This window comes from Ursus arctos, unplaced genomic scaffold (assembly GCF_023065955.2).
Source record: "Ursus arctos isolate Adak ecotype North America unplaced genomic scaffold, UrsArc2.0 scaffold_15, whole genome shotgun sequence".
NCBI classification, from domain to species: domain Eukaryota; kingdom Metazoa; phylum Chordata; class Mammalia; order Carnivora; family Ursidae; genus Ursus; species Ursus arctos.
Window position 1 is genome coordinate 44,352,792 of NW_026622819.1, and position 15,899 is coordinate 44,368,690.

Consider the following 15,899-nt stretch of genomic DNA (forward strand, 5'->3'; position numbering starts at 1 on the left):
TGTGAGGAGGCCTCGTAGATCACCTTCGACTTTGGGTCTCTGAAATTCTATGTCCCCTTTTCCACTGTGCCACTGTGACTGCCTCCCTCTTGTTCATACCCCGACTTCCCTATCTCTTCTGGCCGTGGTCCTTCACAGAGTGTCAAGGGATCAGACCAGAGTCCTGAGGAAAACAGTGGAGAAGGACTTTATGAGGTCCAGGCTTACAGACTGAAGGTTTGGAAAGGCAGGCAGGCTTGGCCGCCATTCCAGAATTAGAGCCCTGCTCCTACCTGGCCTATCTTGAACTTAAAAGAGAGTAGGTTTGGAGTTTATATGGGAAGCTTTTTGCGTAGCAGGGAATTGACTTTTTCTATATAAATTGGGAGGTGGACAAATACTTCTGCCCCAGAGTCTCAGATAAATTCATCCTAGCAACACTCTGAAATACTTTCTTTTTGCCAAGAGCACCCTGTTTTCTCTTGCCTCTGAACATGCTGTTCTTTCTGCCTCGTACACTCTTTGTCCCTGCCTTCATCTGGCTTACTTATGCTCGTCCTTCTTCAGTAATTACGTCTCCCAGGAAGCCTTCCCTGACTGTCCCCACTCCCACCTCTAGTTGGTTAAGTGCCTCTCCCTGTGTAGTCCACAAATTCTATTTATAATCTTTACCAATACCACATTGCATTTGGCTGGCTCGTTGTTTGACTTTTCTCCCCCCAAGCTGTGAGCTGCCTTACGTTCAGTGGGTTCTTGCTCACTCATCAAACAGTTGAACATCTGCTATTGCTCGGTCCCAGTCTAGGTACCGAGGATATGATGGAAAGCAAGGCAGCCATGGCCCCTGCCTGATGAAGCTTCCATTTTCTTGGAGAGATTTGGGATAGATGGAATGGATAGATCAGCCTGTAGAACTTACGCTGTGTGCCCATTCGCAGGCTAGGTAAATGAGAGCACGGGGCTGCGGGGCCTTACCACCTCATTGTTTGCGAATGACTGATGTGAGCTGGGAGAGAGGAAACCTAGAGTCATGGGGGACTGGCTGCAAGGCTGGCAGCTGCGGCTTGCTGGCATGGCCAGGGCCTCTCTCTCGACTGACAGCTACAGAGGCTGATCCAAGGACCCTCTGGTGATCTGCCCCCCCCCTTGATCTGCCCCATTTTAGAAGTCAGAGGAGCCCAGGTTCCTCCACGCGACCTCTCTGCCTCAGCAGCTGCCCTCTCAGCAGCTGCTGTCCAAGGAGCAGGACGAGCAAGAGGAGCTAGATTTCCTGTTTGACGAGGAGCTGGAGCAGATGGATGGGCGGAAGAACACCTTCACCGCCTGGTCTGATGAGGACTCTGACTATGAGATTGATGACCGGGATGTGAACAAGATCCTCATTGTCACCCAGACACCACCTTATATGCGTCGGCACCCTGGGGGGGACCGCACAGGCAACCACACCTCGCGTGCCAAGATGAGCGCTGAGCTGGCCAAGGTCATTAACGATGGGCTCTTCTACTACGAGCAGGACCTGTGGACTGAGAAGTTCGAACCTGAGTATTCTCAGATCAAGGTGAGGCTTGGACATAGCAGCGGGGTGAAGCCTGGGGTGTCGGTAACATGTAGGAAAGAGCAAGGCTGATTCGCTGTGTGCCCTTGGGTACAGAGTCTCGGTATCCTCATGTATGAGAAGGGGGTAGTAATTGACACCTTGCTGGGGCGTGAAGTGAGGAGAGATGTAGAGACACTTTGTAAGCTGTGTCACCATGAGACGCGATCATTGTGCCACCCGAATGTCCATGTTTAATGTCCTGACAGTCAGCCACGCTAGTGGGGAAGAGAAGAGAGATTGGATTATTACTTCTCTTCTTAAAAATTAAGGCCTATATGGAAGTTTTTTAAGGACCTTGTTTTGAGTATGGAAGATAGAGGAAAAACAGGTTTAAAAAAAATCACTGCTGCCTGAACGCAGTCAAAACTCACAGGTTTTTATAGACCAGCTCTGTGAGGTGAGCCTGTGTAGCAGTAAGCAGCAGGGTATTTGGTGGAGGTGAGGAGACAGTGGCAAGAGGAGAGTCGGGTCTGCAGGGAGCTCCTCGTCTCAGTCTTGCTGCAAAGAGGGCTGGGCAGGGGCTCAGCCCTTCTGGGTCAGCACACTTGTGCCGAGGTAACTGGGGGTGGGGAATGGTGTGGGGCAGCTGAGAGCCTGGGGACCAGAATTCCACGTATGTGGACGTGGGAGCTGCCCCCTGCAACTTCCTGCACGTCTTGATTCCTAAACAGGCTGGGGCAGTCTTCTTACTAACATCGTCTCCCCACCCATCTTGTATCTGCAGCAAGAAGTCGAGAACTTCAAGAAAGTCAACATGATCAGCCGGGAGCAGTTTGACACACTAACCCCAGAGCCCCCCGTGGATCCCAACCAAGAGGTCCCTCCTGGGCCACCCCGCTTTCAACAAGGTGAGAGAGAGGTGACACTTGGGACCCTGGCCTGGGTGGGAGAGTACAGTCCTCTGATGGGGGGCCTCCCAGGTACAGTCACAGGCCTACCCCTGCTCACTGGCCTGCTCTCTCTCTGCAGTCCCCACTGATGCCCTGGCCAACAAATTGTTTGGTGCTCCTGAGCCCTCCACCATCGCCCGTTCTCTACCAACCACTGTCCCAGAGTCGCCAAACTACCGCAACGCCAGGACCCCCCGCACTCCCCGGACACCGCAGCTCAAAGACTCAAGTCAGACATCACGGTTTTACCCAGTAGTGAAAGAAGGACGGACGCTAGATGCCAAGGTGAGGCGCTCCTGCTGGGGTTGGCAAAGAGTCTTGGGCTGACTTAACCGCCTTCCAGTGCTTTCCTGCTTTCCCTTGCCTAAGCCAAGAGACTGCCACATCCCAGGCCTGCTCTGTGTTCTTAGGCTGGTGGGCCCCCCCAGGATCGATTGGTCACATCTGAGAAAGGGACTGGTGTGGGAGTGGTTGCCCCATGTCGCCATGATAAGGCACGGGGAGGATTGACCAGGTGTAGGTCCTTGGACTCCCAAGCCTCGATTTCTCACCCGTGAGACAGGCATACCAGTTTCTGGCTCAGAGCTGTGGACCTCATGTGTGAGAGACTAGATATGAAAACGTAAATTGTGAATAACACACACATGAGGTGATCTTAGTCCTACAAATGCTTCGTGTTCCTCAGAGTTGCGTGAGTTAATAACAAATTCTGGACTGACCTTTGCAGATGCCTCGGAAAAGAAAGACAAGACACAGCTCAAACCCGCCCCTGGAGAGTCACGTTGGCTGGGTGATGGATTCTCGCGAGCACAGGCCCCGGACGGCTTCCATCAGGTGCCGGCGCGGTGGAGAGGAGAGGGGAGAGATGAGGCTGAAGACAGGGTGGGCAGGAAAGCCAGGCAGTTGATGGGACCAAGAAGAAGGAAGCTCTTTGGTCTGTAAATTAAAGAAAGGGACCCTTACCTAAATCCAAAGACGTGGAGAAGTCTAGAGAAGGTAATCCAGGGCCTGGGAAGGTTTTCCCAAAGAAGTAGTGTCACAACTGCCTGGGACCAGATTCTCTCAGAAAGACATTATCTGTGAATTGATTTCAGAGGTGGATATCTGCTGCCTACCTCAGGACAGCCAGGTCATTAAGTAAAAATACAGATTCCTGGGCCGCACCCTAGATCTACTGACTCCGCTTCTTAGGGGTAGGGTTCAGGTTCCTCCCTCCCCCACCAGGAAAATTGCCCCAGTGTTTCCTGTTCCAGAGCAACACCTGGGAGCCACTGACCTGTATACTCTGCTCCCTGCAAACATGGCACAGACTGAGACTAGGCATGGTTTTAAAGAAAAATATGGATGAACTACCCCATAATAGCTCATCAAAGAAAGTTAAATGTGAACTTGGGATAAATAAATGCTTATAAGCTCAGGTTTGGGCATTGTGCCGCTCTGGGATGTAGAACAGTCCGTGACCCGGGACTAGTCTCCCACTCTCTGAGCCTCCGTGGCTGCTTTGTAAAACCCACCAAAGGTCGACGCGAAGACAGGCCGAAGGATGTAAGTTGGCCTACCCCAGTGCTTAGGTCTCTTTGTTGCCCTTTGAGAGGCTAGATCTTGGCTGATGGACCAGAGGGGCCCCTTCTCACCTGATGGCCAGTTGCTCCAAGGGTCTGGTGACACTGTCTATCTCCTGGCCTCTAGCTCCAGCCCCTCAGAAGGGACACCTGCAGTTGGCAGCTATGGCTGTACCCCTCAGTCTCTGCCCAAGTTCCAGCATCCTTCCCATGAGCTGCTCAAGGAAAATGGCTTCACACAACACGTCTACCACAAGTATCGTAGGCGCTGCCTTAACGGTAAGAAAGAAGCACGGGGGCGGAGGGGCCTAGACTCTGGGGCCACTAAGGTCCAGAGTGTAACGGCTGCTGGCGCAGGTGATTCTGCTTTCTGTGACCTTAGAGCAAGAAGGATTGGAGTTAGACTCAGGCCAGGTAGTTTTGGGATAAAGGAGGCTCAAAGAGTCTGATACTCAGAACATTTCTGTTCTTTGATCTTCCTCTATTGATAATAAAAAAATATCAAAAGTTTATCTATTTCTGGCGTGACTGCTAAGTCAGCTATTGTCCACTGTGGTCCACTGTTGATCATAAAAGGGTGTACGTGGGGCGGCATAGATTCTCTAGAACAGGGGTGGCTTAACCATGGCCTGTGGACCAAATCCAGCTAGCTGCCTATTTTTGTACAGCCCTTGAGCTAAGAACAGTTTTCATATTTTTAAGGGGTTATGAAGGAAAAAGAGAACTTATGACCAAGGCCATATGAAGCCTATAAAGCCTAAAATATTTACTCTGGTCTTTTATAGAAGAAAGTTTGCTGACCCCCTGCTCTTAGAAGTTGGTGTGAGGAAAGAATCTCTAGATTCTCCCATGTGTTCCCTTTTATCACAAAATGAGATGTCTTTTAACTGTGGGTTTCTGTCGGGTTGGCTGTGAAGATGCTCCCTTGTAGTTGTTAATTCCCCCACCCCTTTTCAGTTAGCACGTGGCTGCTAGGTGCTCTGCTCATCTGCCTTACTCCCGTGTGTGTGTGTGTGTGTGTGTGTGTGTGTGTGTGGTGACCGCTTTGTTGAGATAGAATTCACATACTCTACAGTCGACCCATTTAAAGCATATGGTGTATTGGCTTTTAGTATATTCCAGAGTTGTGCGTCTATCCCCAGAATCGATGTGAGAACGTTTTCATTACCACAGGAAGAACCCTGTGCTGCTTACCGGTCACTTCCCATCTCCACCCCCGCAGCACCTCCCAGGCCTGCCCAATCTCCAGTCTGTATGGATTTGCCTGTTCTGGACTTTTCCTGTAAATGCAGTCATCCGATCAGCAGTCCTTTGTGACTGGCTTCTTCCCTGAGCATACCGGTCTCACACTTCCTCTCTGTTGTAGCGTGGTACCGGTCCTTCATTCCTTTCCGCCGCCCGGTAGCATATGTCACATGGTGTCCGTCTCTCCTTCACTCATGGACCTTTGGAGTGCCACTTTTTGTCTATGATGAATAATGCTGCTATGAAGATGTCCATTTTTGTGTGGACATAGTTTTTTATTTGCAAGGTCATGTGATAACTCTTGTGTTTAACCTTTGGAGGAATTGTGAGACAGTTTTCCAAAATGGGGCCACCATTTGTTGTTCCTGACAGAAAGTATGAGGCTTCTGATCGCTCCGCGTCCTCTCGTCCTCTCGGCACTTGTTGGTGTCCATCTTTCTGATGATAGCCATCCTAGTAGGCATGAGGCGATAAGTGTTACGTCCTGCTGGTTTTGATTTGCATTTCCCCCCATAGCCATTTCTGTTGAACATTTTCTTGTGTGCGCTTATTGGCCATTTGTCTATCTTTGGAGAAATGTCCATTCAGATCCTTTGCCTACTTTTTAACTAGATTATTTGTCTTCATTATTAAATTATAAGAGTTCTTTATATATTCTAGGTACAAGTCCCTTATCAGATTCATGATTTGTAAATACTTTTTCTCACTCTGAGAGTTGTTTTTTCACTTTGTTGATAGTGTCCTTTGAAGCTACAGAGGTTTTTAGGTTTTTAGTTTTTTATTTAATTTTCTTTTAAGGAAATCTCATTTATTTTTTTTGATAGTTTTTTTTTTTAAGATTTCATTTATTTGTCAGAGTGAGAGCACGATCACAAGCAGGGGGAGCGGCAGGCAGAGGGAGAAGCAGGCTCCCTGCTGAGCAAGGAGCCTAATGTGGGACTCGATCCCAGGACCCTGGGATTGTGTTCCTGGGATCAGGACCTGAGCTGAAAGCAGACGATTAACCAATTGAGCCACCTGGGCGTCCCTAGTTTTTTTAATGATACTAAATTTATCTCTTGTTTTCTTGTTTTTGCTTTGGTGTTGTATATTTTTAATGTTACCATTTTGTAATTGTTAATATTGTAGGACTCCCAAAATAATGATTTTTAATGAATAATGAATATAAGTTGTTGGGTTGCCAAATTATTTGTTCATGCTTTTCCTTGTTCTGACTACGTTTGAGAGCAGTAGCATTTGAGGTGACCAGCTAGACCACATGACCTGGATTAAAAGCTGATGCCCCCGCTTCTGATGAGGTCAGGTCCAGCGCCCAGCAGCAGGGCCTGACGCAGGATGGTGCTCAGTAACCGTCTCTTCACAGACGGAAAGGACGTGGGATGAGCAAGGGAATTGGATGGGGTGGGGAGACAGGAGAAAGGACTGCGGTCCTTGAGCCCAAGAACATTTGTCCCCTGGATCACAGGCAGTGTGACCCTGACACGTCTTTCCTTCTTCCCCCATCAGAGCGGAAACGCTTGGGCATTGGCCAGTCTCAGGAGATGAACACTCTCTTCCGCTTCTGGTCCTTCTTCCTCCGAGATCACTTCAACAAGAAGATGTATGAGGAGTTTAAGCAGCTGGCTCTGGAGGATGCCAAAGAAGGCTACAGGTGAGCAGGACGTGTGGGTGTGGGGTAGGGGGTTGGGGTCTGGCTGGTGCTGGCAGGGGGTGTGAGGGGTCCCTGGTGGGTCTGCCTCCAGAACTGTAATCAAAAATCTCTTGTGTGTATCCCAGATATACTTTATAAAAAGATGATGATTTTCGAATGAGTAATAATGTTCACATGGTTCAAAATGCAAAGAGGTCAAAGGTTATATCATGAGCAGTCCCCTCATCCCTATCCCCCTGCCTGCAGTTCCTTTCCCCACAGACAGCGAGCATGGTCAGAAACCTGAGGGCTTTCCTAAAAATACTTTGCTTGTGTAAGGAAGGAGATCCCTGTAGTCTCGCACCAGGGCCCTGTTGTTTACACAGAGGATAGCCTCTAATAGATATTATTTTGTACCTTGTTAATACTGTATTTTATTTTTTAAGTTTTTATTTATTTATTTGTCAGAAAGAGCGAGCACAGGCAGGGGGAGTGGGAGGCAGAGGGAGAAACAGGCTTCCAGCTGAGCACGTGGGGCTTGATCCCAGGACCCTGAGATCATGACCTGAGCTGAAGGCAGTCATTTAACCAACTGACCCACCCTGGCGTCCCTCATACTGTGTTTTAGAGATCATTCCATATCCATACGTAAAGAACGTTCTTGTTCCTTTTTATAGCCTCTACAGGCTTACACTGTGTGGACGCACCACAGCTTATTTTTCCAGTCTCCTGATAATAGATATTTTGGTTGTTTCCAATATTTTGCTATTAAAAAACAAATACCTGGGGTGCCTGGGTGGCTCAGTCGGTTAAGCATCTGCCTTTGTCTCGGGTTGTGATCCCAGAGTCCTGGGATCGAGCCCCATATCGGGCTCCCTGCTCCGTGGAGAGCCTGCTTCTCCCTCTCCCTCTGCCTGCCACTCCCCCTACTCATGTGCTTTCTCTCTGTCAAATAAATAAATAAAACCTTAAAAAAAAAAAAACCCAAATATCTTTAAAAGACACTTTTCTTACCCCCCCCCCCAAGTAAAAGTTTCTCTTTGTAAGCAATTTGAAAAGTACAGAAATATTTAAAGAGGCTGGGGAGACACCCTTCAATGCAGAGGTAACCAGTGTGAATGTCCTGCCGTAGTTGCTGCATTTAGATCACCACACGAATGCCTGTGGGTGTCTTAGTTATCATTTATACGCATGAGCATTTTTCCGTGTTGTTAAAATATTTAACTTTTTTTGCTTTCTTACAGAAATTCTTACATGCTTTTTGCTGAAAGTTTAGAAAATATAGATAAGATCATTTGAAAATCCCAACTCCCAGAGATAGCCAGTGTTAATATTTTTAAGTATGTGCCCTTCCAGACTTTGCATGTATGTGTAGATGGGAAAGTTACATATTTATTTATAAAATGGGCTCATTCTCACATAACATTTGAAACATGTCTTTTCCACTTGATAATCTATCATAAGCATCTTTCAGTATCCTTCAGTGTATATTTACATTATAATTTTTTTGAATGATTTGAGAGAGAGCGCGCTAGTGAGCGAGCTCGACCACATGTGGGGAGGCGAGCTCAACGTGGGGAGGAGCAGAGGGAGAGGGAGAGAGAAACTCCCAAGCAGACTCTGTGCTGAGCATGGAGCCCAACACAGGGCTTGATCCCACAACCCTAAGATCACCACCTGAGCTGAAACCAAAAGTCGGACACTCAAGCAGCTGCGGCACCCGGGTGCCCCTACATTATAATTCCTTTTTTTTTTTTTTTAAGATTTTATTTATTTATTTGACAGAGATAGAGACAGCCAGCGAGAGAGGGAACACAAGCAGGGGGAGTGGGAGAGGAAGAAGCAGGCTCATACCAGAAGAGCCTGATGTGGGGCTCGATCCCAGATCGCCGGGATCACGCCCTGAGCCGAAGGCAGACGCTTAACCGCTATGCCACCCAGGCGCCCCATCCCTACATTATAATTCCTAATAGCTTATATTCCGTTGTATAGATTCACCATGATTTTTCTTAACTGCTTCTCTAAGACATTTAAATTTTGTTTAATAATGTTGTTATGAACAGTTTTGTACATCTGTAAAATACAAAAATGTTTTTTTTGGCCATTTCCCTGGCATATGTTCCTAGAAGTAAAATTTCTTTCTTTCTTTCTTTCAAGATTTTTAAAAAATTTATTAGAGAGAGACAGCATAAGAGAGAGAGCAAGCCCAAGTGGAGGGGGAAGGGCAGAGAGGGAGGGAGAAGCAGACTCCCCACTGAGCAGGGAGCCTGACACAGGGCTTGATCCCAGGACCCTGAGATCATGACCTGAGCCAAAGGCAGATGCTTAACTGACTGCGCCACCCAGGTACCCCAGAAGTAAAATTTCTGAAGTCAGATAAGCAAACCTACCAATTGACATAGTCTCATGACTTTATAGAGAGCTCATCCCAAGGATTGGCAAACTTTCTCTAAAGGGATAGGTGAGAAATATTGTAGGCTTGGCAGGACATGGGGGGTTTACGACACGGCTCCTCAGCTCTGCTCTTCTAGCACAAAGCAGCTAGTGACGTTTCATGAACAAATAAGTGTGGGCAGGGGGCCGTTGTTTGGCTAGAGTTTGCTAACCCCTGGCAAACCATAAACTGCTAGAGCCCACTTAGACTAACATTAAATGTTAGCCTTCTTAAAGATTAGTTACCATTTTCTTGATAATCCATGTGCTTAAAACGGTCTCTAAGTTCATTTATGATGCAGGTGCATTTCCCTGTTTTACAAGCAAAGAAACCATGTCCCAGTTTCACTGGCTTGTGTTCTACAGATACGGTTTGGAGTGCCTTTTTCGATACTACAGTTATGGCCTGGAAAAGAAGTTCCGGCTGGACATCTTCAAGGATTTTCAGGAGGAAACAGTGAAGGACTATGAAGCTGGTGAGAGCCGGAGTTGGAGCTCTGCAAGGCCTGGTCATCCAGGCCTTCTTTCCCTTCTCCCTCCCTGGGTCAGCCCGGGTCTGCCTGTGTATCAGTCCCATCCCACCTCCTGCTCCCGAGCCTCTTTATACTCAGCTCATCACCAGCCCAGCTTCTCTCTGACCTTCTCTCTACATCTGCCTCCTCTTTCCTGTAGGCCAACTCTATGGACTGGAGAAGTTCTGGGCCTTCTTGAAATATTCCAAAGCCAAAAATTTGGACATTGACCCCAAACTTCAAGAATACCTCGGCAAATTCCGACGTCTCGAAGACTTCCGAGTGGATGTGAGTGGAAGTCTCTCATCTTTCTCACTCCTGTCCTGGAAAGAAAACTGGACCAGAGATCAGGATACCTGGATTATGGTCCCAGCTGTGCCACTAGCCTAGGGACTCTTTCCCCTCATTGGGTCCTTAGTGTCTTTGCCTGTAACATAGAGGGTGAGAAGTGGACACTGACAGCTCATTGGAGGGGGTTGTATGGTTGTACCTCCCTCCCTCCCATGGCCCTGTAGCTGAATATCATAATGCTCTCTCCCTTTTACCTCATACTCCTCCTTGCTGGTGAGCCTAGTCAGCCATTACTAGTTGAGTGGGATGAGTACCCAAGTAAATGTCCTTGTTTTTTCTTGTTGAGACCAGTTCCAACCATCGAAGTTTAGAAATTACGTTTAACACCCTACCATGCCGCCACCACCCCAGTCTTCTTGGAGCGGTGACTCAATGGTGACATCCAGTGGTGGGTCAGGGTTATTGCTGCTGGGCATATCCAGGGAAGCGGTAGAGTGATGGATGTCTCTGTGTTATGAGTGCTGCAGGGACTCCAGAGATGAGTGAGACTTTCATTCAGAGAGTTTAGAATGTAGTAGAGCTGTGCTAGTCATCCTATTCCCTTGAAGCCTTTCAGCAAAAAGACAAATATAAGTAAATAGCAATAATAGTCCTCAGATGTATTGAAAAATTGCCATTGATTGAGTGATGACTGTGTACCAGACACTGTGCTAGGCACTTTATATCGACCTCCTTTAACCTTCATAATGTGGCGAAGGAGGCAGGGTTTATTGTTGCTATTGCTGTGCCAGTGGGTAAATGGAAGCCCGTGGCTGCCCAGTGAGAGGGTGTCAGTACCACTGAGTCCTCCCAGTATAAAGATGAATCTGTTGTCTTCCATCCTTAACACCTCCTCGCTTGGGGCTTTGGAGGGCGGCGCACGTGCAGAGAGAGGTGGAACAAGCAGGGCTGAGCTTTGGCTCCTGGGAATGGAAGGAAATGTCCTCGAGGTCACCGGACCTTTGGTAGCCGTGAGGCCACACTGGATCGTGGTCTGACTCTCCGGTCAGTGTCCTCTCTGGAGCCTGGAAGGAGTTGAGGCCATCCCCGGGAGCGTCTGGGCCTTCTGCGCTGAGGCGTCTCAGTGTACTGCATGTCCCATTCCGTGCATCGTCGTTAGAGCGGCAGGCCCGTCTCGGAAGGGGGGGGCAGAAGCTTATGTGGGCGAAGGTCTGGGCTTCAGAGGTAGAGGGGTCTAGTCCCCATTTTGCCTTCACCAGTTGTAAGCTATGGGATCCTGGGCAAATTATTGTTTTGTGCTTTACTTTTGGGATGGTCATATCTCCATCAAAGGGTGGTGTAGACCCCATGAGTGAATGTGCAGAAAACAGCATGGGGCTTGGCATCTTGGCACGGAGACGTGCTTCATAAAACTGGTAGGTAGTTTTTAAGGTTATACCTATTATGTACATTTGGAGGTAGGAAGTGGCCCCTAATCACCTGTGACTCCCTCCTCTCTTACAGCCCCCCATGGGTGAGGAGGGCAACCACAAGCGACACCCAGTGGCGGCAGGAGGTGGCGGCAGTGAGGGCAGGAAGCGGTGCCCCTCCCAGTCTTCCAGCAGGCCCACCACCGTGATCAGCCAACCCCCCACACCACCCACTGGCCAGCCCGTCCGGGAAGATGCCAAATGGACAAGCCAGCACTCGGACACACAGACTTTGGGAAAGTGAAAAGCCCGTTTAGCCCTGGGGTTTGGGGGGGGATGGGGGGTGGGCAAGAGTCCATGGGGGTGCCCAGTCCCAGGAGAGGGGACAGAGAAGGGACAGGCCTAGAGTCATTAGAATGGGCCTTCGTGCTGAGTAGCAATGCGTACACCATTTGGGCTATCAGAGGTACCCCTGGGCAGGAGCCTCCACACACCCCCTTCCCCCTCCTCTCTCCATGACTCTTCTTCACATCCTAGCTTCTTCTAAGGGGGGAGGGAAAGGGGGGAGATTTTTTTTATATATATATATATATATATATCAAGTTTTAAATTATTGATAGTTCGTCTGGATTACCAAAATCACTCTGTAGCCCTGCCCGCGGCTGGTAGGCCGCAACCCTGGTTCCCACCCACAGCCTCCTCCTGCTCCCCCTCAAGCCAACTATGCAGCCCACAAGAAGGCCCTGTGGGCCCCATTGCCCAGCACTGTCCCATGGAAGGCTCTGGCAGCGTCCCTGGGCCCCACGAGCACCAGCCCCCTGATCATCTGGGGCTTGCCATCACCATGTTCTCCCCCTGCTGTCCCCACCATGCCCTTCTGCCATCTTCTGGGAGAAGGAAACCAAAGGATCTAGAAGTGGGGGCGGGGGAAGGTTTCATCCTCTCCCCACCCCCTTCTCCCCATACCCCTTACTCCCCAGCCCAGAGAGACGCTGCTCATACCAGAAAAGACTATTGAAAGATGATTTATTTTATTTTTCTCTGACCTTTCCATCCTTGGAAAAATGGAAAAAAAAAAAAAAAGACAAAATCGACCATAAAAGACCAAAAAAATAAATCAGAAAACCCCCACCTAATCCACAGAAAGTGATGTCTTTCCCTACCCTTGGATTTTGTTTTTTGTTTTGTTTTGTTCTTGGAAATAATATTTTTTTAAAAGTTGCCTTATTGTGGAGCGGGAATCTGAAATACCCAAATGCCTGTTTTCCTCGGTGGAGTCAACTCGAAGAGCTCACACCTTCTCTGGATGTGCCTGGGCTGGATTGGCTAGAATCTTTCTCTGGACTGAGTTGCATGTACAGTGCCTCCTGCCTGTAGGCAAGAGAGTTGGGGGCGGCTCAAATCAGAGCCGTGCCCGAACTACCCCTGCTGTTGCATCGTTTGAAGCTGACGTCCTGTGTCTGTATACTGCTGCCACTGTCGTGTCCTCGCTCTGCTTGCTGTTGCTTCATGGCAGGCCCCGGCCTGCCGTGACACCCTTCATCCTACCCTGGGAACCCCAAGGCCAAGTTGGCTTCAAACTGTTGAAGAAGAGCATTGGCCTGGATCTGGGATACACTTGGTCTCAGCTTGACCGTCTCCCCTACCTCAAAGGGGAAAGGTGAACACCTGGCAGCTGAGGCTTGGAAATGTGTTGCCCTGAAAGATCTGAGACCGCAAGGAGGCGTTGTCTCATAACAGGTGGAGAAGGATGCCATTCTTCTCCCTCGGGTCTGGTGGGGTCTCCCCATCTTGCATCCCCCCCTCTGCAAGCCATCTCTGTCCACCCTCCAATGGACCCTGCCTGGGAAAGAGGATGAGGAGGATTTGGGGGCTGGGGGGAATCCTGCCAGTTGGAGAAGCCCCGCGGCAGGAAGGTATATGTGGACATAGAGTATACCTGACTTCTCTTCTCCAGCCACTGACTGCTTGTGTTGGGCTCTGAGTGATAATGGAATGGCTGGAGTCTGCTGGCATCCGAAGCTAGGGAGGGTGACAAAGGACTGGCCCACGCAGATTGAGCTGTGTGTCGAGTGCGGGTGTGACGACACATTCACCCCCAGTGAGGACCGGGCAGCACAGAGAAGTTGGTGGTAGTGTTGCTGCATCGCTGACACTTCCTTGGCCCTCTTTTTAACTGTTTCCTCCATTGGGCCCAAAGATCGGGAGTAGGAGGCCGTATCCCAGGCTGGCAAGGGCTTGCCTTCTGTCATGGGCACCTCATTGCTTTCGGCCTGTGCCCTTCCCCATCTCTGCCCTCCCAGTGGTTAGTATGTGGGAAGCCCACCTCAGTTCCTGTGAACCGGTTATCTCAAAAGTCAAGCATGAGTGTCTGGTCTCTGCTCTAAAAGTAGGATCTGAAGCCTTTCCCTGCTGTCTGGTGCCTGCCCCACTTTGTACCAGGCACTGGACTCCTGCACCCCCCTTCCTTCCCTTTTTAGCCCCTTTCTTTCCTTTGGGTCGCTCAGCCCTGTACTGTATCCAGCACCATAGAACCTCAGTGTTTGTCCTCTGCTGGGTTTGGGGGCACAAGGAAGCCTTGGGGTGTGCAGAAAGGCTTTTCTTACCTAGAGTTTACTCCCAGGCCGGGGGGCCGCCATCCCCTCCCTGATCCTCCCACAGACACCCCAGAGAGAGGAAGCCCCTTTGGGGTGGGGAGGTGAGGATTTCATCTCAACGCAGGCTGAGGATGGGGGGAGGGGGCTATTTTTTCTTTCTTTTTTTGTAACATGTTAGGAGTTAATGTTGCAAAGAGTAGTTTACATCTTCACTTTCTGAAGACACTTGAATTTAGGACCGACGTATCTGTGACAGGCATGCCAGGAGCGGCCAGAGCCACCGGGGCTCACCGCTTCACACCCACCACCCTCCTGTGGGGGTCCAAGACCCGCGACACAAAGCAGCAGCCTGCCCAAACCCTTCTGCTCATCCTGTACCCTTCCGCGATGGGTCCGCGCCAATACGACCTCTGGGCATCAAACATCACAGGTCTGTGTGCCTCAGCCCTGCTAAGGGGCAGGTTTCTCTCGCCCTCCTCTGAACCTGGGAGCAAATGCACTACCGGTAGAGAGTGGGTGCCTGGCCCTGCCCCAGCCTGGACCCCCGGGGCTCAGGTCCAGGTGCTGAGCCCCCATGTCAAAGTTGTTACGTTTTTGTTTCCATTGTAGCTCTTTTTTTCCCCCCTTTTCCTGATGATTGATTTTACAAAAGAAAGTAAGCTGCTCAGAAGGCCCTGGAAATGGGGAGGAGGGGCAAGGAAGATGACCAGACGAGGGACAAGGGTGGGTGGGGGTGGGTTTTGTTTTTGGTTTTTGGTTTTGGGTTTTTTTGCCAAAAAGCCTGGGTACAGCGGTCTGGATCATCTGGTGCCCTTGTGAGTGGGACCGGAAGTATGTCCTGTGTGGAAGGGTCCCTGGATTTGCCCCAGCCCCCACCCTCTCCTTCAGCCATGTTGATGGCAGAGGCAGAGAAGATCAGAACTTATAGCCCGTTTCTCACTGGAGAGGAAAACTTGTCATCTGGCTTTGCGGAGAAGGTTCCACCTTATGCTCATAGTACGTTATCTTTACCATGTGCTAGGATATCACATTTAAAAGGACAAAAAAAATGTAAAATACTTGAATGAGCTTGTATTATAACATTAATATTATTGAGAGTATCTGCTTTCCAGGCTGAAGTGATTCATTCATTATTCTAGTCCTGCTTTAGTCCTTTGTAATTTGTGGTAATTATGCTTTTCTTTTTAATACAAAAAAAATGTATAAAAATAAAAACTTGAAAAGGCAAAATACTGGCTGGTCTCCCATCTGGGGTACAGCTCTTGACGGATGGAGCCTGGTTAGGGTTCCTTCAGGTCCAGGGGAAGCCTGCACTCCGAATGTGCACATGAAAGCTTTCAGGGCTCTGCCACTGCGCTTGTGAGTGGAGGAACAGACTCCTGAGGCTGCCGATGAATGCAGCCAGGTGACTTCCTCAGTGGTTTTGAGAGCTGGTGCCAGCCTCGAATTCACATCCGCCTTGTGTCTTAGGTGAGACACGGCAGCGATGGCTGGTGCCTCAGAGCAGAAAGCTGCCGGCCCAGTGGCTCCGGGGTTTCTGCCCACTTGCCCGGCTCCCAGCATGTCCGGCCTCTGGCTGTGGCCTGGCATCTTACAAGGAGACAGCCGGGAAGGTTGCTGTGATGCCTCATGGACGGCCAGCACAGCCCCTCACCGAACAGACTTCCCCGCTCGGGTGTAGAGGCCTAATGGTTCGGCACTGTGGCCTTAGAGGAGTCCAGGTCAGCCAGGGAGCCCTGAAGATTGAAGCTAGG

General features: G+C 49.6%; 1 protein-coding gene across 1 annotated transcript in view; it reads left to right on the top strand.

Moving 5' to 3' along the window:
* LARP1 (La ribonucleoprotein 1, translational regulator) overlaps positions 1-15,375 on the top strand; it is a 56,138-nt gene extending 40,763 nt beyond the window's left edge. Inside the window, 9 exon segments of the mRNA XM_026510839.4 lie at positions 1,145-1,537; positions 2,301-2,424; positions 2,546-2,751; positions 3,194-3,300; positions 4,156-4,307; positions 6,780-6,924; positions 9,703-9,812; positions 10,009-10,136; positions 11,643-15,375. Coding sequence (XP_026366624.1) covers positions 1,145-1,537; positions 2,301-2,424; positions 2,546-2,751; positions 3,194-3,300; positions 4,156-4,307; positions 6,780-6,924; positions 9,703-9,812; positions 10,009-10,136; positions 11,643-11,852 — 1,575 coding nt within the window. The 3' untranslated portion in view covers positions 11,853-15,375.
* The last annotated feature ends 524 nt before the right edge of the window (positions 15,376-15,899 follow it).